Source organism: Sminthopsis crassicaudata, chromosome 2 (genome assembly GCF_048593235.1).
Source record: "Sminthopsis crassicaudata isolate SCR6 chromosome 2, ASM4859323v1, whole genome shotgun sequence".
NCBI lineage: Eukaryota > Metazoa > Chordata > Mammalia > Dasyuromorphia > Dasyuridae > Sminthopsis > Sminthopsis crassicaudata.
The window spans coordinates 375,968,325-375,993,597 of NC_133618.1; the positions used below are offsets into that span (position 1 = coordinate 375,968,325).

Genomic DNA, 25,273 nt, shown 5'->3' on the forward strand with positions numbered 1-25,273 from the left:
ATTACTCCTCAATCTTTTTTATTAGATTATCCAAGGCACACTCAGCTATCCTTAAGTATTCCCCAAGACTTTGTCTCTTTTCTCTTCTCCCTCTATACTATTTCAACTAATCTCAAACTATCATCTCTATGCAAATGGTTCTATGATTTACTGATCTAGTCCTAATCTCCTTCTTAGAGTTACAGAAGATGGGGCAATGGACTTGGAATACTAAAGACAATTTCATGAGTTCAAATCCAGCCTCAGTTATTAACTAGTTGTATGACCCTATACAAGTCACTAATCAGTTTGCCTCAGTTCCTCACATGGGTTCATAAAAAGTCAGACACCACTGAACAACAAACTGCTTTCCTGACATCTACATTTCAGACTTCTTAAACTCAACATGTCCAAAAACGAACTCGCTATATTCCTCCCCATACCTGCCCTTCTTCCTAGTAAGTGGATGACACCCTAGCAGCGTTTGGAGGTCCCCAGCTCGGTGTTGCAGGTGTGGCGAAAGAATGTGCAGATCTAGTTTCCAAGTTAAGTGGCAAGGGTTTACTGATGCTGAGAACAGTAGGGGGATGAATTGAGGGGTGGTCTCCAAAATTTGAGTATCATTGATCAGATCATCAGTCATCAATGAATTGGGAAATAGTCTGTTCAGAATGAGACAGAGCGGGTGTGGGAGTTTCCTGAGGCAGACTCCAAAACCAAAAGATTTAGGATTTGCTGACTTTTTGTTAGAACAGAAGCCCCCTAATATCAGGGGTCCTCAAAATCCTATTACATCGGTTTCACAATCTTCCCAGTCATCTGGACTTGCAATGTACATGTTATCCCTCCCTCTCCCTCTGCCTCATCCTATCCAACAAGTTGACAAGTTTTGTCATTTCTGCTTATCTCTCACATGTATCCTCTTCTTTCCTTTGACACTGACATAACCCTGGTACAGACTCCTACTCCAGTCCGTCTTCCACTCAGCTGTCGAAATGATCTTCCTAAAGGTTCACATCTGACCACGTGTTTCACTCACTTCACAGGCCCCTTTTACTTCCAATATGTATATGTATGTAGGTATGCGTGTATGCATCTGCCTGCCTGCTGGCAAGCATCCCTCCGCCCCGTCTTTCTCTGTCTCCACCCCTGCTCCAGCACCCTTCCTAGCTCTATGCCTTAGTCTAGTCAAGCCCCCTTCTGGAATTTGTTTCCTCTTCCATACAATAGGCATAAGAACACTTATTCTGCCTACCGCCCAGGGTTAGTGTTTTCTGCACTTTAAAAGCAAACCTTAAAGTCCCGGAAAAATCTGTTCTCTAAGCAGACAATGGCTCTCCAAGCACTTTCCATTTCTGGACCCTGAAGTGACAGTCTCCCCCATCCTCACTTTCTCCCTCCTCCCTCCTCCCCCCCACACCGGAGAGGTGGGCTCCGGGGCGCTCTGCTCAGGCTCGGCGTACCCCTCACAGGCCAGGCAGCAGCCCGCCAGCACAAAGCCGTTCCTTTGTCTGCGAGCTCCGGAGCTTGCCGCCCCCCGTCCCCCGCCTCCATCCGCGCCGCCACGTCCCCCTCTCGCCTTCTCCGGCCGTGAGTCCTTGCAACCAATCGGGCCTCGGAGCTCCAGGCCCGGCCTGGGGTGTTGTCCGCACCTTGCCGGCTGATTGGCTGGGATGTCCCCTCCCCGCGGGGCCTGGAGAGCAGGACTGGAGAAAGCTCGGCTCCCGGGCTCGCTCTCTCCCTCTTGAGAATCAGTCTCCTGCGCGAGCGGAGCTGGGCGCACCGGGGCTGGGTAGGGCGCGCGGGGCAGGGCCGGAGCCCTGGGGAAGGCGCAGGGCGCTCGCTGCTGTAGCTGCCTCTGCCGCCGGAGCAGAGCAACGAGGGAGCGCCGAGCAGCAGCAAAGGAGCGAGCGCGAGCGGAGGCTCCATTTGGAGCTGGGGAGGGCGGCCCGGGGCTTAGGTGGCGCATCTCCTATCCCCCTCGGCCTTTGACAAGCCCAGCACCCGGAACCGGGCGGGGGGGGGGGCGGGCGGATCAGAGAACCGTGGGTAGGAGGTGGCCCGGGGGGCGCAGGAGGAGAGACCGCGTTGCACCTGGCACCGGGAGAGAGGCCGGCGATGGCGCTCGACTTCTTGGCAGGATGCGTTGGGGGTAAGTAGGGGAAGTGGGGCCGGCATACGCGACGGCGTACAGCCTGGGGCGGAGGATGGGTGTGTGTATTCCTTGGTACGTGACAAGGCCCCCCCGCTTCCACATGTATCCCACTCTTCCGGTCTTGCTGGGGTCGAGGTGAAGCTGGAAAGCGCGCTTGGGCTTCCCCCAGCCCCGGCTCCCGGGGCGGGAATTGGGCCTTGGCGGGAGCGGGGAGCTCTCGGCAAACAATGGGCGGCGAAGGGAGGCGGCTGCGCTGCTGCAGCGTCTCGCCCCCTCCCCCTGCATTCGGAGCATCCTCGGCTTGGGGGCTAGCAAGCCGTACCTGGGAGCTGGACCCTGCCCCACTTCTACCTCATCCTCCATCTGTGCCGGGGTCTTAGTCCCGGCCCGGGATGCACCCGGTGGGGTGGCGGTGGGCGAGCAGGCGAGGGAGGAAACCACCCAGGCTGCTGGATCTCTTTGCTTGGACTCTTCATCCTTTTTTTTCCTCGTCTGGAAGCCTTTGGGTAGCACCCTTGGGAGGATCTCCCGTGGCCCCAGGCTTAGTTCCCATGAGTTGAATAAACAACCCTCTCCTCCCTGCCCCGCCCGCCCTCAATCTCCTTAAAACTCTTAATTCCTTTCTGTGAATTTTCCCAGTTCTTGTTTTGACTTAGAATGGGGCGTTCAAAGTCAACCTCAGGCTCCTTTTTCTCCAGACCCCAGAGACACAAGACACTTCATTTAATTCCTGTCTCATTTTTTCTTCCAGTGAAATGAGGGGACACTGGACTAGAAAATTGTAAGGCTTTTTAACGTGGGAAGACATTATAGGTTGAATTTTAATTTTCATTACAATTAAAAGCCCCAGGCACCTTTAGGTGCCCGCCAAATACTTCTGGATGCCTTGGTGAAAACTCCTTTCTTTAACTGTTACTATTCCCTCTTCTCTCATAATTTTATAGCTAGTCTTAGAAAATTCCTTGAGGCCCGACAAATGACTTTTTGAAAAATGAATTCGAACTTAGTTCCTATACTGTCAGTAACTCTTTTCCCCTAAGTGTTCTGAAGCAATATGGTACTGTACTCATAGCAGCCTCTCTGTGACATCCCTCTGAGCTTTCAGCCGGCAGTGTGTTAATCCAACGACCCAGTGAAATCAAGACTTGAAGAGTCCTCGATTCTGAAGGGTTTTAGAACTTGGAGGGGTGGGGGAAGGGGAAAGGAGGAGGAAAAAGGCTGGGTTTCTGACTGTAGATCACATGAATAAATAACTTCCTGTCTTCAGGTTTCTCAGCTCAACTGAGTTAGACTCCCAGACTAACGCTCCAGAACTTTCTACAGACATAACTGGTTTCCTCCATCCCCCCCAAAGTCAGCCCCTTTCCCCTCCCTGACCTTCGGAACTTATATGAAATGACTTCAGGCATTTTCAGCAAGAGTAAGAGGGAGGAAAGTGGCAAGGAAAAGGGAAGTCAAATAAAATGGCTGTGGCAGAGGATTTAGAATCGAAAAGCATCTTAGAGATAACTCTTTTTTTGCCTAAGATATGAAAGAACTTAAACACACAAGTCCTTTCCCCATCAGCCTCTTTTCAGCCCTGACATTTCTAAGTTAGCATTATGCCTTATTTAAAGAAAGCAAATTATAATTGTAGCTAGAACATGCAAGGATTGGCAGAGGAAGCCAGGATTTAGTCTTTGCAGGAGAGCCACGTGATACCTCTCAGTTCAGGCTGGTATTTGCTCCAGGCTTTGGACAGTGATCTTATTATGTCTTTCAGAATTGGTTTTTTATTTTCTCAGGCGCCTCCTTGGTGAGCCACAGACCAAGCATTGATTTACCAGTGAATTTGCCTTCAAGGAGAAAGTAGGGAGTTGTCTCTTTCCACTTGCTGGCATTTGGTCTGTTGTTCAGCCTGGTTTTTGGCCCTTCTCCTACAATGGCAGCGAGTGTTTCACCAGCTTAGCCACATGGCTTGTCCTTTACCAGAAACACTCTGCTTCTGGATCCCCAGAATGCCAAATATCAGAGTTAATCAAGACTTTGGCAGTTTCCGGGAGTCTAGGACACTGAGCTAACAGACTCACAGCCCAAGGCAAGTGTCAATTTCACTGGCCAAGAGAAGACAACTTATGGTGGCGATGGTAGCTAACCAAGAGTGGTCCTCTTGAGCTAGAGAAGACAGCTACAAGTGGAAATGAGGTCAGTGGGAAAGTAGCCAAGAGGTTAAAACTGAAATATGTCTCCTTCACTCTGAGCCTAATACTGTTTCTTCTATGTATTCTTCTACCTTTAGTTTAAACAATTATATCTTGGAAGGAACTAATAGTTAACTTTTAAATTATTGAAGGAAGAAAAGAGTGTGGTGTAGTGAATTATTGACGAAGACTTGGACACAAGACCAGTTCTTGATGTACAACTAACTTTAAGATTCTTAGACAATCACTTCCATTTTTGATCCTTAGTTTTCTCAAATGTTCAATTGTTAGGGTGTAGATTTTTAATCTCCCACATTACCTGATCTGCTGGTAAAATCAGAACTAGTATGCTCTGGAAATTCAAAATGCTATAACCTCTATAGGAGGAGTATATTTAGGAGAGTGTGTGTGTGTGTGTGTGTGTGTGTGTGTGTGTGTGTGTGTGTGTATAATATATATTTTTAACATTTAAAATTTTTAAATTATAACAAAAACTGCCATTTGGAGACTGCTAATACAGGCACATCTGCTTGTTCATTGATAAGTAAGGTCACATGATATTACAAGGAAGAGCCTTGGTCTAGAAGTTAGGAAACTTGGCTTCTTGTTGGGCCATTGACTCTGGGTTCCTGTGGACAAATGATATGTCATCTTTGGATCTTAGATATCCCATCTGTCAAATAATAATGGCTGACATTTGGTATTTTAATATTTAAAATTTCTTTTCTGACAAGCAACATTGTGTAGTTACTATAGATGTTATGCTCATTTTGTTAAAAGAGGCAATATTACTCAGTGGAATTTGTCTAAAGCTAGTAAGAATCCTTTCTGAACTGGAACCCAGATAGATCACTTCTTGTCCAAGTCTCCTGCCTCAGGTTCTTTCTATATACAAACTAGATCTGAATTTTAACTTGTTAAAGGTTTTCTAAAATAAAATTCCTTCCAGCTATTATAACTTGTGGCCTGTAATTCTAAGGTTTATTCCTAACTTTGACATGTTGTCCCAACTGCTATTTCTTTCAGATTCCAGTTTGATGTTTTCAAAAAAGTTTAGTAATAAACTACAGTGGATAAGAGTGCAGGGTCTGGAATCTGGAAGACTTTATCTTCCTGAGTTCAAATCTAGCCTCAAAAAAGCCTTAGTTGTGTAATTCTGGGCAAATCACTTAACCACATTTGCCTCAATTCTTCATCTGTAAAATGAACTGGAGAAGGAAATGGCAAATCACTCTAGTATCTTTGCCAAGAAAATCCCAAATGGGGTCACAAAGACTCAGACACAATTGAACAACAAAAAGTAGAAAGTTTTTCCTTCTACATAAACACACTATCTGGGGCAGTGATGTGTCTGCTGGCACAGATGGTTTAAAGGGAGGAACAGGGAGTTGGTCCAAGACAAACTGTAAGCCCTAAGGGTCCTAGCCAACCAATGAAGTTCATGGGCTGAGTCAGGCTGCAAGGAAGAAATATAGAGAAGAGATGAGTCAGACAGAATCTTGTTCTTTACCAGAAACACTCTGCTTCTGGATCCCCAGAATGCCATATATCAGATGATCAAGTCTTTAGCAGTTTCTGGGAGTTTAGGACACTAGACACTCTCTCTTTGTTCTTAAAATTTCAATAATATTTTATTTTTTCCAAATACATTTAATGATTGTTTTCAATATTCATTTTTGTAAGACTTTGTGTTTCAAATGTTTCTCCTTTATCTTCCCCTCTTCCAACACAGCAAGTAATTAGATATAGGTTAAATATGTGCAGTTCTTTTAAACATATTTCTGTAGTTGTCTTGTTGTTCAAGAAAAATCAAACCCGAAGGGAAAAAAACATGAGAAAGAAAAAAACAAAACAAAAAAGGGTAAAAATACTATGCTTTGATCCACATTCAGTCTCCACAGTTTTTTCTCTGGGTGCGGATGGCATTTGCTATACCAAGTCTCTTGGGATGGCCAAATTATTGAGGAGCTTGCCTTTATTTTTTTAAGTAATCTGTGGGAGTTTGGGTTAAGTCATTTGACTTTTACTGGACCTCAGTTTTCTTATTTGTTAAATTAAGGCTTAATATTAAATGGCTACCAGCTCTAAGTCAAGGATTTTAGGTTGTCCCAATGATTGACATCAGTTTTCCCCTCAAAACACACACCCGCACACACAACAACAAATAAAAAATATGCAACTACTGTTTTTGGAATTTAAAAAAATGTGTGGGATAGGTAGAACAAGTATTTCTAGTTCTTAGAATAATCCAGCAGAACCAAAATGATATATGTGGTGGTGGGGGAATAAAGAAAATACACATTAATGTTAATGGACCTGTGAATAGGTACAATCATTTGGGAAATAGAGGGTTTCAAAGAGAATTATTGCATTTATATGAATTGGTATAGTTAAGTGAGAAGTATCAAAACTTATACCAAAACATCAATATATAATAGTAAACGAGTTGGAAGACTTTAAATTGATATAAAGAATGAAATGGACAAAACCAAGAGAACCATTTATATAGTGCCTACAACAATATAAAGTTGTGGTACTATTGAATGATCAAATAGATCCAGAGGACTAATATTTTTTACTTTCTGACAGAAAGGTAATAGATTTAGGGTGTAGAATCACACATAGACATACATACAGAAAAATCTGCTTTGAATACTTATATATATATATATATATATATATATATATATATATAATTTTTTTTTTTGCTAGACTATTTGTTACAAGGAATTTTTTTTTTTTCAAATGGTTATGGGAGGAGTAAAAAGATAAAATTGCTTTCTGTTATTTTTAGGAATGATGCTTTCAGACAAAGTCACTCTTGTTAGCTTGACATTGTTTTGTTACAAGAGAGAGAGTGATCTGTAAATGTGAATAATATGACAACAAACATCAATGCAACTTTTAAAAAATAAACAAAAAAATTTGAGCTTTAGACTTAGAAACTTGATGCTTCCATTCCGAACCTTAGTTTCTTCTATTACAAAACAGGAATAATTTAAGTTTTTGCTAATATTAAATTATTAGCTACCTATCTCAGCATCATCTTTTTAAGGTTAAATTAGGAGCAATTAGGATAGTGGAGAGTACTGGCCCTGGGTCAGGAGGACCTGAAATTCCAACTGTCCACAGACATTTACTAGTTGTATAATTCTGGGCAAATCACTTATCCCATTACCTTCCTACTCCCCATCCCTCCCACTGAAAAAGGTTAAAGTAGTACTACAGAACAGTAGAGTTTTGGACTTGGAAATAGGAGAGATCCAGATTAAAACCCTACTTCTAACATAAGAAGTATGTGCATAAGGAAGTCATTTGTCTATTCACATTTCCTCATCTCTTAAAAAGAAATAGTAAAACTTATTCTGTGTACCCACTTCACAGGGTTCTTGTGAGAGAGGCAAATGAGAGAATGTGTTTAAAACACTTTATAAATCATAATTCTTGTTATTATTCCTATTGAATAGTTGATGAAACTGAGGTTTGCAGAATTAAAGTGTCTTCGTTAAGGTCACAGAGCCAGATCTAAACCCAGATCCCAGATTTTATAATTGTTATTTTGAGATGAGACAACTTTGCTATTCAGTGAAAACCATTGACTATCAGCCTTACATATGTTGGTTCTTACATTGGTTTTTTTCTCTTTCATCAACTATTCTGTCTCTCTATGGCAAGGACATAACACATACCCTGTGTCCCACACTGGGTTAGATACTAGTTGCTTTACAGTGTTCAAAGCTCCTTCTCATGAATTATTTCATGGGATTCTTCTAATAAGTCTGTAAATAACTAGAGTTGTACTAAGAGTTGTAGAATATTTATTAGGATAATGGTAATGGTGGTAATAGAGTTGGATGTGGAATGAGGAACCTGGGTTCAAACCAGGGCCAGTCATTTGCTCTCTGTCTTAATTTCCTTCTCTACGAAATTATAGGGTTGGAATAGGTGATCTCAGAGGTCCTTTCAGTGCTCAAATTACCTACCGTTCAATGATTATTATTGTTGTTAGTGAAGGCATTCATGGATAGAAGGATGATATTAGAATCAGGAAGGAAATGTGAGTTGGAATCCAACTTCAGTACTTGCTGTGTGACAAGAATGAATGAAAAAGCATTTAAGACTTGTGTCGGGTGAGAAAATGTCTCACCCCTAATGAGTTTATATTCTAATAAAGAAAATGATTATGTAGGAGAGAGTTATACAGGGAATGTTGTTCACGGAACTCTCTTAGAGTGACTGTCACATCTTTTCTGAGAAAGGTAATATTGATTTAATTGCAGTTCCCAGAACTAGAGATGGAGGAAGTGGGAAAAGGTCTTAAGTTCAATGGAATGAATGAAAATGGCTGGAGAAAAAGGAGTGGAGGCATCTGGGTTCATTGGAAGTAGTGAAAATTAGGCAATTAGAAGCCCAGGTTCTAAGGACAGTAGGTGAAGTATATATGAGCTTATGGGTAATGCATTTAAACCTCTCTAAACTTCAGTGTCTTCATCACAGTGGTCCTCAAACTTTTTAAATAGGGGGCCAGTTCACTGTCCCTCAGACTGTTGGAGGGCCAGACTATAGTAAAAACAAAACCTCATACTCTGTATCTCCCCCTCAACCCATTTGCCATAACCCAGCGGGCGCATAAACACCCTCAGCGGGCACATCTGGCCAGCAGGCCGTTGTTTGAGAACCCCTGATCTATAAGATGGATATTATAATTACACAACTGTGAAAATTAATTAAGATAATATATATATATATATAAAATAACTTGCACCCTTTACAGCTTTATATAAATGTGAGTTATCAGTGCCCAATGTTCTGTTCTGTGTATGTATAGTAGTGGAGAGATTTGGAGATGGGATTCAGTCTTTTCCCTCAAGGAGTTACTTCCATGCATTTAAAAGTCTGTGGTTTTGTTGCTTTTGGCACTCCCACTGATGATGCACATAAAATCAGAGAATCACAGAATTTTGAAGGGGGAAGAGACCATACCACAATCTAGTCCAAATGATGCACCCCAAAAAAATCCTCCATGATAAAATACCAGCTAGTAGTCATCAGCATCTGCTGATCAGTGGCTCTAACCATTGCAAGCCCACCAGAAATTCATTCATTCTCTACTTAGTAGACAGAGGATATTGACTTCAAATTGCATAATAAGGAGACAATGCCAGATTGAGAATTGAGTAGTACTTAAGTAATTCTGTGCTAGTACTTAAACTCAGTACTTAAGTAGTTCTGAGTAGCAGTTAAGATATCAGGCATCTAGGTGGCAGTGTGGAGCTGCATTTGCAGTCTCCACTAAGTTAAAGGGTTTCCTTAGAGACTTATTCCTGTGTGAGCCTAGGGCAAGTTAGTGAGCTCCTGTAACCCAGCCTCAAATTTCCCATCTGTGAAATGGGAATGATGAAAATAGCACCCGATTGGCAAGATTGTGAAGCTGGAAGGAAACTGTCAAGTGTCAAGTGCTTTGTAAACCTTGAAGGAGCATCTAGATGCTATTATTTCTACTGTCACCCATGAGAAGATCCATGGGACAGCAGGAAGCAGTGACATTCCTTCTTGATTTATTACTGAAATTTTGGGAGTGTTTTTTATATTCTTGTCACTTCCCAATAACTCCCTCACCAAGAACACAGAAATAAAGTTAATCAAAACAAAGTACATGGAGAATTTTTCACATTCCAGTCTTACTTCAACCCTCCCCTCCCGCCCGCCATACTTTCCCTCTGTTAATTATTTCTCATTTATTCTAGCCTTGTATATATATTTTTTCATATTGTCTCCCCTATTTAGATGTTAAGTTTTTTTGAGAGGAGGCTGTCTTCTTTTTTTTTTTTTATCCTCAGCACTTTATTTCTGGCACAGAGTAGGTGCTTAAATAGTAGGTTGATTGATAGTTAATGGCACAGAGAAAGAAATGTCAAACCTCTCCAATATCTTTGCCAAGAGAATAGTGTAAAGAAGATGGTTGAACAACAGCAAAAATGAGAGGCAGTTCTGAGGTACTAAGATGTGGTAAGAATAATAGGATATAAGTTTATGTAATCATAGGATTTGGAGCTGGAAGTGACCTTAGAATATCTGGGCTCTAGCTCCATCTTTTACAGATGAGGAAACAGGTACAAAGAAAGATCACTTGAGATGGACATAGCAATACATAGTTCCAAATAAACAAATGACAGACTCACAATAATGGCTATTCTCTTTGTCAAAAGGAAGATTTATTTAGGAGTAGAGTTTACAAACAGATAAAATTGATAAAATGGGCACCAGGAGTGGCAAATACAGTTGGAAGAGCATATAATTAGGAAGGTAAAGAAAGGCAAGCTCCCTGAGGGAATTCACAATTAACCTGGAGAAAGGAAATACTCCTTGAAGTAGGAGTAAGCCATTGACTTGCAATTCAGATCCACAGAGGAATTTGACAGACTAGCAAAGAAAAGGCACTTTAAGGAGGGAAAGTATAATCTCATAGTAAGTTTAGTCTTGAAGAGAGAATTTAACAAAGATCTTCCTCATAAATAGATCCTTTATTGGGGAAATATAGTCTTGGTGGTTTCCCCAGGCTCAAAGGCCCAAACTCAAGAGGCAGGTGGGGATCATGGAGTAGAAATGCCAGGGATTCTTCCCAGGAAGTGGGGGAAATCAAGGAGCAAAATTGAATGCACCTGTCTAAAGATAGGCTAATCAATATCTGCAAGATTATTTAAAGATGGACATAGGTTTGAGAGATAAAGATGTTCCATCCTCATAATCACTCCATACCTACAGATAGTCTGATAATTGCCAGGGGAAGATAGTTCACATCATAGTGGCTAGTCAATAATAGTAATAGCAGACATTTTTATAATATCTACTATTTGCCAGTCACTATGTGCCAAGTGCTTTTACAAATCACTCATTTTATTGAAATAATTGCAAGGTAGGTTCTGTTCTGATGAACATTTTTACAGATGAAGAAACTGAGGCAAACAGGTGAAATGACTTGGTAGCTAGTAAAGTTTCTGAGGTGAAAATTAACCTTGCTAAGTCCTGCTGGCCACTCGAATCACAAGTGAGGTTACTTCTCCACAATTATCCAGTGAAAAGAGTTTTGGACTAGAGCAAACTTCTGGCCACCCTCTAGAACCCCCACCCATCATTGGTTTTGTAGGGCCTGCATATAATAACAAACCAGCTCACAGCAAGATCTGGCCCCCCAGGTAGACTGGAGCTTGCTTGGACTTGGTGGAATGCCAAGGTCTCTTCCAGTTCTGACTGTCATTGTTTCTTTATTCTATAACAAGCATCTTTCATGTGAAAACTTTCATGTCTGGAGCTTTATAGGTAGAAAACTAAATGTACTAATATCCTAACTTATTGTCACCCTGCCCCACACATAATAGCCTACCTTCTTTCCTGACCTCACTGTTACTTTTGAAGGCTCCTCTCCCAATTATCCAGCCTCACAACCTCTGGATCATTTTATTATTATTATTATTTGCATTTGGTCAATTGTGTTTTTTAAGGAATTTCTTCACTGGATTTTTTTTTTTCAACTCCTCATTCTCACCCCATAGCCAGTCAAATCAGTTGACAAATTCAGTCATTTCTAGCTTTGTAATACCGTAGTATAGTAGATAGGTGACTCAGTAGATAGAGAGCTGGGGTTAAGGTCAGGAAGATCTGGGCAATTCACTTAATCCTGTTTGCCTTAATCTACTGGAGAAGGAAATTGCAAACCATTCCAGTGTCTTTGTCAAGAAAACCCCATGAACATATTGATATCTTATGGTCCATGAAGTCATGAAGAGTTGGACATGACTGAATGAAAAACAATAAAACATACCTCTAGTGTTTATACTAATAATATATATGTTATATGCTAGTATATCTACACCCCTTGTTTTTCATTGATCCTGTCTTTACACTGGTACAGATGTTCATTTTGTACTAAACCTGAGTTCAAATCTAGCCTCAGATGCTTGCATGACCCTGGACTAATCACCTTAAATGAAAATATTTGTATAAAGTGCTTTGCAAATCTTAATACATATAATGTACATATAAATGGTAGATGTTATAATACCTGGACTATTACAATCAAATCCTAATTGCTCTACCTGCATCTGGTGTCTTCCCATTCTAATCAGTATCCATTCAGCTCTGCACATCTCCTATTCAATAAATGGCTCTCTTATCATCTCCAGAGTGAAATATAAAACTTTGTTAGGCTTTTATAGCCCTTCATAGCCTATTCCTTTCCTCCCCTTCTTGACTTCTTACACCCTACTCTGTCCCATTCCAAGTACTCTAAAATCCAGTGATTCAGGCTTTCCTATTGTTCTTTCCTGATCCATCTTTTCCCAGACTGTCCCACAAGCTTTACTTTGACCTTCAGGTCCCAACTAAAATTGAATGTACAGTTATTGTGTCCCTCATCAGATGATGAGTCTCTCTCGCAATGTTTTTGGCTTTCTTTGTATTCCCTATAGTTAGCACAGTATTTGGAAAATATTTTGTTGACTCCCTGACCATTGGGTGCTAGAGTTGTACAGCTATTAAGATCGTGAGGTAAGGGTGGTGGAATATAAATTGGAACTTGAAGTATGTCTAGAATCTCCTTCAAAGGGGTGAGCTAGAGAAGGCATTGCCGGAAACTCTGTGTCTGTATGAATATATAACTATACACACACACACACACACACGTAGAGAGATAGAAGGAAGGGGGAGGAAAGTGGAGAAAGAGGGAGAGAGAAATGGATATATAGTAGGTACACAGTAGTCTCTTAACAAATATATATTGATTTATTGACAAATCATGGGTAGAAGAATCACCATCTACTAGATAGAATAAATAAGCCTGGATTTGTCTTACTCACCAACAACTACAACAGTTGACCTTAAGCTTAATTGTTGTTGATCAACTGTATCTGGATACTTTGTGACTGTCTGACTTCTGTTTTAAGCTTAAATGTGATCAACATAATTTATAAAGCATCCCCTCCCCCTTGCAGTATAAGGAATTATAAAAATGAATTTATGTATGAAATTATATACTTAAGTCAGCAGCCATGGTGGGTGGGGTTGCAAGAAACTTCGATGCTCTGAACAGACCCTTTTATAATATTTGTTATAATAATTGATACTTTGTTTTTCAATAGACAAGAATTTGAATATTACAGTATTTTTATGGGTTCCTTATCTCTTTGACACTATAGAATTTAAGATATGGGTTTTTCTTCCAAATATAATGAGGGTCATCCCCCTCAAAGCCATAGGTCCCCTTGGAATTTGGGCAGATTGCTTACAGCATTTCAGAAGCTCCCCTTTGAGAAATTCAGGTGTAGCCCTTGATCACATGCTTTGAACACCCCCTGTACTAACAAATCTTTGTCTTCTGAGGATGAATATGATTTTTAGAAATAGGCAAGAGTCACATCATAGCTACTCTATGGCCATTCAAACTGGACTACTTTTATTTTACTTTTTTACCTTACAAATTAACTTTATAATCTCCTGACTCCAGAGACCTTTCCTAAAGATATCCTTACAATCAGCAAATATGTATTGACTGTTTAGCAATGAAATAAAATGTTGTGCAAAGTGAATGTACTGTGTACACAGTATTAGCAGTGTTGAGGGATGATCAGCTGTGAATAATAACTTTGTTATTCTCAGCAATACAATGATCTAAAACAACTCTGAAGGATTTTAGATGAAAAATGCTATCCATACCCAGAGAAAGAACTGATTATGTCTGAATACAGATTGAAACATGTTTTTTTTTTAAACTTTTTTTTCTTGAGTTTTTTTTTTTTTTTTGAGGGGAGGAGGATATCTGTGTTTTCTTTTGCAACATGACTTTTATAGAAATGTTTTGCATAACTTCACATGTGCCTTCTCAATGTGGGGGAGGTGATAGAGGAAAGGAAAGAATCTGGAACTCAAAATGTTTTGGGAATTTTTAAAATAGTATTTTATTTTTCAAAATACATGCAAAGAATGTTTTCACATTCATTTTGCAAAACTTTGATCCAAATTTTTCCCACTCTCCCCCAGCAACAAGCAATCCAATATGTTTTTTGTAAATATATTTCCATATTCACCATGTAAGAAAAATCAGGGGCAGCTAGGTGGCAGTGGATAGAGCACCAGCCCTGAAGTCAGGAGGACCTGAGTAGTCTAGATACTTAACACTTCCTAGCTGTGTGACCCTGGCCAAGTCACTTAATCCCAATTGCCTCAGCAAAAAAAAAAAAAAAAAAAAAAGAAAAGAAAAGAAAAGAAAAGAAAGGGAAAATCGGATCAAAAGGGGGGAAAAAACCACAAGGGGGAAAAAAACACCAGTAAATAAACAATAACAAAAGGTGAAAATATTATGCTGTGATCTACATTCAGTCTCCATTGTTCTCTCTTTGGATGTGGATAAAACTCACAAGAAAGGTTTTTTAAAAACGTTTAAAAATTGTTTTGCATGTAACTGAAAAAAATAAAATATTAACTAAATGGGGGAAAAAAAGGAATGAAATGTTGGAGGGGATGCCCCATGTAAGTTCTTGTCCTTTATAGTCTAGGGGTGAAGTTGACAAACATATAGTATATATGGGTATATAAAACCAAATGTCATTTGAAGCTTAAGGGAAGTGAGGAAAAGCCTGGAGGGATCATGAGGAGCAGGCCTTTTGAGGGAAAAGGGAATGAGCATTTAATGCTAGACACTGCCAAGGGTTTTATAAATTTTTCTAGTGATCTTCAGATTTGTAAGGTGGGTGCATTTTATTATCCCCATTTTATAGTTGAAGAAACTGAGGCAGACAAATTAAATGAGTTATTCAGGGTTAAACAGTTAAATGTCTGATTCTGGATTTGAACTTTGTGACTCCAGACCCAGCACACTATTCACCAGGCAAGTTGGCTGTTTTTGAGCTGGGAATTAGAAATGTGGGGGTGTGGAGAGTCATTACATGTCTACCCACATGACTGTTCTGAATTTTTTGTAATCCTCATAGGTGCTGCAGGTGTGCTGGTGGGACATCCCTTTGACACCGTCAAGGTGAGGTTTTTTCCCATAGGTTTAATTATAAAATAAATTTGCATAGAAGAAAAAGCCCCACTGAAAAAAGGAACTGGGAAAGATGGGGAAAACATTTCAGGGGAATTTTTCTAGCTCTTTTTTTTTTTTTTCCATTTTTACTTGAAGTGCATGAAAGTGCTTTCTGGTTATCTTCTGAGAGGTATCAAGTGTATACCTGGAGAAACCATTTTATCCAGATGTTAAATCTAAAAACTGGGAGCAAGTCATTTATAAATTTTCATTTGAAATAATTCTGAGATCCTAGACATTTTGAAAAACTTGAGTGCATATTGTTGGAAAGATTTCTGACCTGTGCTTTTGGAATGAACTGATTGACTTGATCAGTTGCTGTTTAAGGCCTTTTTAAAAGAGCTTTGATGTTTCCCAGGAACCTCTCCAAGGCCACAAGACTTTCTTTGATGCACTTTTCAGACAGATAAAAACCTGTAAATGCAGTTTCAGCCAAGTTTTATTTTTGTTCTTGGGAAGAAGAGAAGTCTAAATGCTTAAATGGGTTACCCTCTAATTGTGAGCCCCCCATATCTGACCAGTCTGGGATCCAAGAAAAACTTGGGGAAAATAATAAAACCTTAAAGTGTAATTCCATATCTCATTTATTGCCTGACTATGTCAATCTCTCCCGCCCCTACCCAGCACTACCCACTTGGGGGAAGCCAAATACCTTAGGAAAAGGAAGAAAATGTGTCAAGTAGTTAAAAGCTAAAAGCTAAAACTAAGAATTCCTGGCTTCATTTCTGCTCAAACTAATAAGAAACTAAAGCATGTTTTTTGTTTTTTTTTTTGGCTTAAAAAGATGTTGTATTTCCTAATTTTGATCCAAGGCCTACCTGGTGTTAGATAATCATTATTTCTGAAACTTTTTTGCAAGTCAGATCTAGTATTAAATGTATGAAAGTGATATGTTTCCCAAAAGACCGCAGGGGAATACTTTAACCTAGCCAAGAGGCAGCTCCGTAGTCATCCTGTTACATAAATTCAGATTCTCTTTATAAAAGCATACCTGCATAGCCTGGAATGAAGTTTAAATAGTTTATTTCTAATCCTGAATTAGCATTAGCTTTGACTGCCAGATTGCTGCTAAAAAGCAGGAAATGTCCCTCAGTCTCCTGTGGGAGAGGAGAAAAGGGAATTTTTACTTTATTTTTGCTTAAAGAGTTACAGAATGATTTCTTCTCAATCCACAACATCCTTTCTTACCTGATAAATAGTACAAATATTACAAATACTATTCTCATTTTACAGAACAGGAAACTGAGGCTTAGTGTTAGAACTAGGTTTTGAACTTGCAGGTTCTGTAGTATTTTTTGATTGCTGAATGGGATATTTTGTTGCTGCAATGCATTTTCTAGTCTTGGGGATTTTGTTTTTTAAAGAAAATTATAACTATTACTTTGATTACATGGGACCCTTACAAAGAAAGGAGTCGTATTTATTTGCCCCTGGTCTCCCATTGCCTCCTTTCAGACTAAATCAGGCAACTTGGTACTCATAGTGGGGTATTAGGAATTTCTGGATGAAAGGGAAGTATTTCTTCAACTCCTGTTTTAAAGAGTCATTCAATATGAATTTTCCTTTAAGTCGTGGGAATTTACCTGTTTTTTATTATAAAGCACATTTATAGGAATATTCTGAGGGAAGATGTGTAACTAGCTTCTAAAGCCTGATAAAATTGGGTTCCTCAATTGGGATGTTAATGAAGTTGCCCCACTTTTTTTTTCTGGATAGTTTCTTTCCACCAACATACTAATTCATTTCAAATAAGTTTTTAAGGCTTACTAAGTGATTTGCTCCCCAAAGACCCTTATGAAGTAGGTAGTGTAAGTGTTGCCACTCCCATTTTACAGATGAGGAAACTGAGACTTACAGAGGTGAATTGACTTGGCCAAGCTCTGAGCCTGAACCTAGGTCAAAATATACCTCCTTTTTATTTGTAGGGTAAGTCTTGGATCTCTAGTCATTAAATAGAGCATTATCTTCACCTTTGGCTTATGAGAGCACAGATCGTAGCAATTTAGAGCTGGAAGAGAATTAAGAGGTGATTTTGTTCGGCCTCTTAATTTAACATATCAGGGAATTAAAACATTAAATGTTTTGATCCTTAATATTAGAGTCTGAATTTGAAGCCAGTTTCCAGGATCCACAAGTTGTGTTCTCCCAGATAATCCTGGGCCTAGGTAGGCTTAATTAAATTTTTGTGTTTCTACCTTGAGCCACCTGGTGGCTAATTTGTAAACAAATACTTAATGTACACTCTTTGGGTATGTGGAGAGTTTGGCTTGGGTCCCCTCTTTGTGCTCCCAGGGTATCCAGGGCCTAACTCCCTGGGGGGGGGCCATGGATCTACCCATTCTAAGATAAAAGATTGAATCTGGGGTCTACCCCACCCCTGCTTCCCACTCACTTTCCCCCTCCCCCCCAATTCCCTCCTGTGTGTTTGATATGATGTTGAAAATTTGTTCTGTTGCTTTTTAACTGCCTTTACTTTCTGAGCCCAGGGCTGTCTTCATTATAACAGCAAAAGTGTTACTTTGTTGTAGATGAGAGATAAGCCTCATCACTGGAGAGTTACCTAGTAAGTACAGACCAGGTGAACCTTCTGTTTCTCTCAGTCTAAATTTCTCCCAGAATGTTTGATTCATCCCGAGAACGGACCTAGAACCCCCTGGAGTCCTTCTTACCGGCACCCCCAAACCCTGACTAGTGATTGTGGGTGGAGGGTTGTGGGTAGGGAGAGGATCCCAGCCTGGCTAGAAACCCACCGACCAGCTCAGTTTTCCGTGGCTTCTCCCCTTAAAAAAAGTTAATAATTCCTGGGGAATTAGCAGCACTGTCACCACTACCAGTACAACTAGACCTACCTTTAGTGCACCCATTTATTCAGAGTGCTCAAAATGTATTTCCTCTGATGCTTGAAATTTGTTTTTCCTGTTTTTCCCTCCTGCCCAGAACTGGGATGAGCATAAGTAGGATTCATTAGGAACTGGAAGACTGGGATCATTTGGAGTGGAGGGAGTGTGGGGATGGGAGGAATGAAACTCAAGGCTGCTTTCTGGAGAAAGGCTAGTTTGTTTCACCGAGTTGAGGTTTTTCTACCCAATTTTAAAGCCAGTTTGAACTGTCAGTCCGTCTGTCATCAGTTTCTGATTTGAGAATGATCAAAGCTTGGGAGCCTCCTCCCCATGGTGTTTCTATGCCCTCTCTCTAAGAAGGAACAGAACAGCATGTTCTCGTTCACAAGAGTTTAATTAGGGGCAGAAAGCACCCCACAGAAAATCCCGTTGTGTTTCAAAACCAACACATAAGTAAAACCCAGCTCTTTTTTTTTTTAAATTTGAGCCATGCAGCTTAGGGTGATCCTTTCTTAAGATGCATTTGGACCACTCATTTTTAGAGAATATAACTTTTGTTATTTGATGTTTGGTATGACTCAGGTGGGCATTTCCTCTGGACCCTATCCCTATGTGCAGTCATACTTTTTTCATGGAGGTATTAACCTGCTGAGGTACTTTGGGGAATCAGGGAGGTGTTGAGGTTAAAAAAAAGCATTTAAAAAAAAATTCATCCTCATTCCCCTACCCCCCCCCCCCACATACTAGTGTCATGTAATATCTTCCCTAAAAAGTAGCGTTAGGAGAATTTCCATTTTGAGGTTCTAATTTTTTTGGGGGCTCTTAGCTCCAGAGGTTCAGATTAAAGGACCCATCCTTCCCCTGGCTAAGGACTTATTGTATCTTCTAGTCCTTCCAGGGAAAATAGGATAGATGGCCTTCCCTTACTGATTTCAGAACCAAGAGCTAATGTTTACTCTTCAGTTTTTAATGTCAAGAAAAGACCATGTCAGAGAAAATTAAAGGAATATTAAAAACAAACAATTAACCCAGTAAGGATGATAGGATTTATATCTGGGGGATCTTAACTCATTTTACAAAGGAGGAAACAGGGTAAGAAGCACAAGAATTGAAGCTTAGGTTGAAGGCTGAGTACTCTCTACCACAAGACACATACAATAAAGCTTAAGTTGGAAATCCCTATCTCTGCAACTTTATAAATGGATATCAAGAGTTAAGATAAGCCCCAGGGTTATAAGGAATTGTATTGTCTGTGGAAGAACCTCCTTCTCATCCCCAGTTGATATCTGAAAGTCTAAAGTCCCAAGGATCCTGCCCTCCTTATAGGAAAGAGCTACTTGCTGATTGGACAGTATGGAATGTGGGCTGGACCTAAAACTACTCTCCTTAAAAATAAGTTTATTTTAGTTGGGTTGAGAGTCTAATGTCTATTTTAGGAGTTCCTGACTCAACCAAACTGAGCATAGAAGAAAGATAAATTGTGCTATATTAACTTCCTAACCTCCACCCCTCCTTTTAAAAATTAGGGGTGGGGGGAAAGCATCATTTTGGTCCTTGTAATGAAAACAGTAAATAAACTTGAGAGGCAGATATTGTCTTAGGCCTCTCTGGTGATTTAATGATCACCGATGGATATCAGTAGCTCATTCTTATGATAGGAACCCTTTAAACTGGGGCTCAAGCATCTAGTAGCTCAGTAGAGAACAAGAGGGTTTCCATGAACCATTAAGGACCTGATTTTGGACTCACACACTCCCACTCTAAGCCCCAATGAGAGCCACAGATATAAAGGGAGGGTTAAGCTTTCACCACCAGTGCATTCTTATTTACTCCTTTCTCATTCAAGCCCCATTTGTGCATCCCTCCATTCCCCCACCAAGGCTTTTTAAATAAAATAATCCATCTAGTGCATATCACCATTTCCTGTTCTCTGATGGCCACCTAGTGCTGTAGATATTAAGTACTGAGGATAAATAAATTGTGGGTTTCCTTGGGCTTGTCAAACTTTTTCACTGTGAATTTTTGTTCTAGGTTCGCCTCCAGGTTCAGAGTGTAGAGAAACCTCTCTACCGAGGGACTTTCCACTGCTTTCAGTCTATTATCAAGCAAGAAAGTGTAAGTAATAGAATTCATATTTCTTCAGTGCTTTGTGGTTAATTGTGGACACTTTTACAATAGTCCTCAGAAATTAGGTAATCTAAGAATTGTTATTTGACTTAGAAGCAAAATCACTGGATTATGGTCCCATTTACTAGCTGTGTGACTCTCTTAACCTTGTTTGCCCCAGTTTCCTCATCTGTAAAATGAACTGGAGAAGGAAATGCAGTATCTTTGCTAAAGAGTCACTTGTGACTGAAAAAACTAAACAATAGAGTTGAATCTAGAGTGGAACACTTTAACATTTACATGGATAAGTAGATATAGGTAATTTGGAGAGACAGATTTGTACTAGTCAGCAGCTGAAGCTTTGTGGAAGGGGCGGAGTAACCTCAAGTGAGCCTTAAAGAAAGTCATGGATTTTGAGCAAGAAATGAGGAAAGTGCTTGGGAGAAGCATAGGAACAGAGACAGAACTCGGACAACAATTGTTATATTGACTGCCTCCTGGGTGCTTAGTGCTATAGGAAAGATAGTATCTCCTCAGAATACTCGGCTTTTAAATTTCTGAAATAACAATGGCTAACTAACATTCATATAGCACTTACTATATGTCAGGCAAAGTGCTAAGCACTTTATAATTATTGTCTCATTTGATCCTCACCGGAAGTAGGGATTATTATTATCCCCATTTTAATAGATGAGGAAATGGAAGCAGAGTTGAATTGCCTTGCCCCATCACAGCCTCATCCCTCATCCAGTTAGCCCTATAGATATTTCAGAATAAGAATCATGTGTCCCACAAGTCTTCACCCTGTGTCTACCTCCTCTGGTGGGATCATTTTCTTCATAGACAGTACCAAAGAGGCCGGGCTGCTTGCTCTGTCACATAGGAAGTTGTAAAGCTAGAATGTATATCTCTATCTCTGGCTCTTTTATCCGGAAGCCCTAATGCAGTGCCATTAGCCAAATTTTGGAAACATGGCTTGCCTTTCTTTAACAGTAATGTAATTTGATCTGTGTTTGAGTGTTAGAGGGGCATTGTTTTTGCCTTTTCTGTATTCATGACTACAGAGAGCAACCTGAATTCTATTAACACTGACTTAGTGGAAGCACTCCCCCACTCCCTGTCATTGATTCCCCCGCTTTTCTATTTTGCTCATAGGTATTTGGCCTGTATAAAGGGATTGGGTCCCCCATGATGGGACTGACCTTTATCAATGCTCTTGTGTTTGGGGTCCAAGGCAACACGATCCGAGCCCTGGGGAAGGACACGCCCACGAACCAGTTCCTGGCTGGCTCGGCAGCAGGTGCCATCCAGTGCGTCATCTGCTGCCCCATGGAGCTGGCCAAGACGCGGATGCAGCTGCAAGGCACAGGCGAGTACAAATTGAAGACCAGGACCTACAAAAACTCCCTGGACTGCTTGGTGAAGATCTACCGGCAGGAGGGCCTGCGTGGCATCAACAAAGGCATGGTGTCCACCCTGATCCGGGAGACGCCCAGCTTTGGCTTCTACTTCCTAACCTATGACTGCCTTACGCGCTCCCTGGGCTGTGAGCCGGAGGACAGCTTTGTGGTACCCAAGTTGCTGCTGGCAGGCGGCATGTCCGGGATCGTGTCCTGGCTCTCCACCTACCCTATGGACGTGATTAAGTCTCGAATACAGGCTGACGGCGTGCGGGGTGTGCAGCAGTATAGCGGCATCCTCGACTGTGTGCGCAAGAGTTATCAGGTGGAAGGCTGGCGGGTGTTCACCCGGGGGCTCACGTCCACCCTGCTGCGGGCCTTCCCGGTTAACGCAGCCACCTTTGCCACCGTCACCATCTTCCTCATGTACATGAGGTCAGAGGAAGTGATGACGGAATGTGAGGCAGCCCTCCCTCAACCTTCTAGCTTGTAAGGATTTGCTCCCAGCCCCAGGATGTCTCTTGTTGACTTTCCAGGGGCTCTTCTCCCAGACCTGGACTTGGCCATGGCATTTTAAATGCCCGCCCTTGTAGAATACTGTGCAAACAAACTTTAAGCCGTTTCATCTGACTTGGCCTGGGCATCGCCTCCTGGTGACACAGACCCTCCTTGGAAACGCTTCTTGGCAGGGTGGCCAATCTTTGTTCTGGCCCCTCGGATCTGAGGGCACTCTGGGGGTTATTCTTTTCCTCCTGATGCTAGCTGACAGATTTTCCTGAATTTTAATCAACCCAGCCCTTTGTTTCAAGGGGTCAAATCTACAATGCTTTTGAATATTTGAATGTCCCTGGGCCTGGTCACATTTTACTTTTTTATGTTTGGCCCATTTGATTTTTCTGAGGCTTAGTAGATTCAGAGACAAGTTTTCATGTGATCAAAGGATTTGGGGTCAGGCCTGACTTTGAATGTCACCTTTTTTGCTATGCGACTTTGGGCAAATGACTTCTTCCCTGAGATGCAGTTTCCCTTATTATGTTGGAATCAGCAATCCCTGTGGTCTTTCCCAGCCAATCTGTAGTCAAAGCGAGTCGTTGGCTTCTTGTTCTCCCAGTCTTCCTATCCCAGAGGATAAGTCTTGGCTCTCCAGGTTAAGAAACATCTCCATAGTTCTGAGTGAGCGATCATTTTATTCAGGAGTAAAACTGCAGCTGGGGTACAGAGGGGCCCTACGCATCACTACCCAGCAAGATGGTACCTTTGTGACTTCCTCATTAACAGAAAGTCTGATTGTGGTATTTTATAGATAATGAAGTCAACTAACATTTTTATCATGTTAAACTCAGGACAGGGAGTACTAATGGAGTCAGACCATACTCTCCCCGTCTCCCACCACTGTGCTGCACATTTTAGATTTCAGGCCATAGCCTTCTGTGACGTAGGCAAATGTGTTTTTGGCATATTGAGGAGTGTATAGTATCATATGTGGACTCTGGGAATCTTTGTATTTATTGCCATCAGAATGGTGTTCTCATTTTTGAGGATCTAAGCTGCAGATAATAGTGAATGGAGCCAATCGCCTTATTGTTTCCTGGGAAACAAGGAAATGGTGACTGATGCAGAGGACCCTGGACAGGTTTAGGGAATTCAGGATTTGGGTCTTTTCTACATTGTATTTTAAGAAAATGTAATTAAGAGCATTTTTGCATTGTCAGAAATTATGCTGGTAACACTTCCTTTCTGGATCCAAATATTTGTTAGAAGGCAGAGAAGAATATTGTGGCCATTTTTAAACTGCCACTGAGGTTCACCCTGAATGTGAAATGTGTCACCTACAGTTCATGTATACAAGTTTATATCTTTGTAAGATACTCTGTAATTATTGTACAGACTCAATAAAAATTTTTTTTAAAAATCAAAACAAAAAAAATTATTGATGCTTTTTTTTTTTTTTAATATATCAGTGAGTTCTCGATATACATGCCATCACGTTTCCAACCCCAAACTCTCTCTCTCTTCAACTCTCTTTTATAACAAAATAGTTAAACGAAAACAATGATGCTGAGACTATATCTGACAAGACATTACAACATCCTGCCTCCTGAGTCTCTCCTTAAGGGATTGAGTTGTTTCATTATTTATTTGGGACCAGTTGGATTTCTCAGTCTTCCTTTACTTTTTATAATATAAAAAGGAGGAAGTATCCAATGTAGTCATTCAACAATTAGATACTTGTTGACTTCTGCAGAGAGCTGCTTTGTTGGATTCAGGGGATCATTGAAAGATGAGAAATGATATATTTCTAAATATATTCCTACCTGCTCTTAAGCCCAGAAAAATATCCAGGAAATGATTCAGCAAGTTAATCATATCAACTGGATTTGACTACATGAAACATGGGATATTCTATCCCTATAGCTCTCAAGAAAAGGATGGGGAGTGGAGGAACATTTCTCTCATCTGAGCAATTTTCTTAGAGCATTTTGCATTTGACAAGTCCTTCCTTTGTACCACCTTCGGAATTAAAATAAAGCCTAGTGTTTAAAGGCAATGAAATGACTTCTTGAAACTCAGCTAGTTAGTGACAGAGTTGAGACTTGACTACAAATCTTTCGGAAATTTACTGTTTCTTACATTCCACTGTTTGGCTCTAGACTGGTCTTATCACTTCTTTTCTTCAGATTCCTTATCTGAAAAGTTAAGATGATAAAATAGTTGAAAGTTCCCTTCCTAGATCTTATTTCATAAGATTTAAAGGAGAGGGCTTTGTCTATTGGACAGCCTCACCTGGATTATACATACTCTCAAGATCCTGCAGTAAAGTTTTTCATTTAGCACTCACTGTAGAAGCTTTATCCTCCTTTTACAGATGACAGAAGCTTGAGGAAAATTTCAGCTATCAATGTAAGCTCCCACAGCCAGGCTGCAGAATAGGACCTGACTGCAGTGTGGTTAGTTTGGTGTTCGCTGCTCCAAATTCCTAGGCTGAAGCATCTACTTGAGTGGGTGCAAGAATGCCAGAAACAGACAGGAATTAACTAGGTTTCAAGTGCTGAATTTGGAGTCAGAAAGACCAGAGTTCAGGTTTAGCCCCAGGTTTTCTTTGCTGTGTAATGCTAAAGTCCCTCAGTTTATACATCTATAAAATGGAGATGGTAGCTAGGTAGCACTCCTGCTGTGAAATTCAAATTCAGACACATACTTTTAGCTGTGTGGCCCTGGGCAAGTAATTTAACCCAGTTTGCCTCAGTTTTCATGTAAAATGAGCAGGAGAAGGAAATGGCAAACTACTCCGGTAAAATCTCAAATTACAGTAAAATCCAAATTACATCACTTAAGAGTCAGCACAGCTGAAGGAAGTGAACAATAATAACAAAAAAAGGAGATAATAGAACCTCCCTCTCAGATCAAATGAGATATTTGTAAGACACTTCACAAATCTTATAGTACTACTGATACAAAAAAGTACTGGAGACCACTAGTCAGCCAAGGAACAGGACTGACATTCACGACTTTCCATATATGTTCTATCTGCT

At 40.6% G+C, this 25,273-nt stretch overlaps 1 protein-coding gene across 1 annotated transcript; it reads left to right on the top strand.

Annotated features, from left to right (window-relative positions):
- Window positions 1-1,654: 1,654 nt before the first annotated feature.
- Window positions 1,655-23,667, top strand: SLC25A29 (solute carrier family 25 member 29). The gene is made up of 4 exons (XM_074291293.1): window positions 1,655-2,131; window positions 15,300-15,343; window positions 20,266-20,349; window positions 21,496-23,667. The coding sequence occupies exons 1-4, from the start codon at window positions 2,098-2,100 to the stop codon at window positions 22,231-22,233; spliced, it is 900 nt and encodes a 299-aa protein (XP_074147394.1). The 5' UTR covers window positions 1,655-2,097; the 3' UTR covers window positions 22,234-23,667.
- Window positions 23,668-25,273: the final 1,606 nt, after the last annotated feature.

What these genes read in the sequence shown, in the direction of transcription:
- SLC25A29 (XM_074291293.1), top strand. Translation starts at nt 2,098, where the DNA reads ATGGCGCTCGACTTCTTGGCAGGATGCGTTGGGG. An exon ending in ATCCCTTTGACACCGTCAAG is followed by an intron (nt 15,344 to 20,265) that starts GTGAGGTTTTTT and finishes TTTTTGTTCTAG; the next exon opens with GTTCGCCTCCAGGTTCAGAG. An exon ending in CTATTATCAAGCAAGAAAGT is followed by an intron (nt 20,350 to 21,495) that starts GTAAGTAATAGA and finishes TTTTGCTCATAG; the next exon opens with GTATTTGGCCTGTATAAAGG.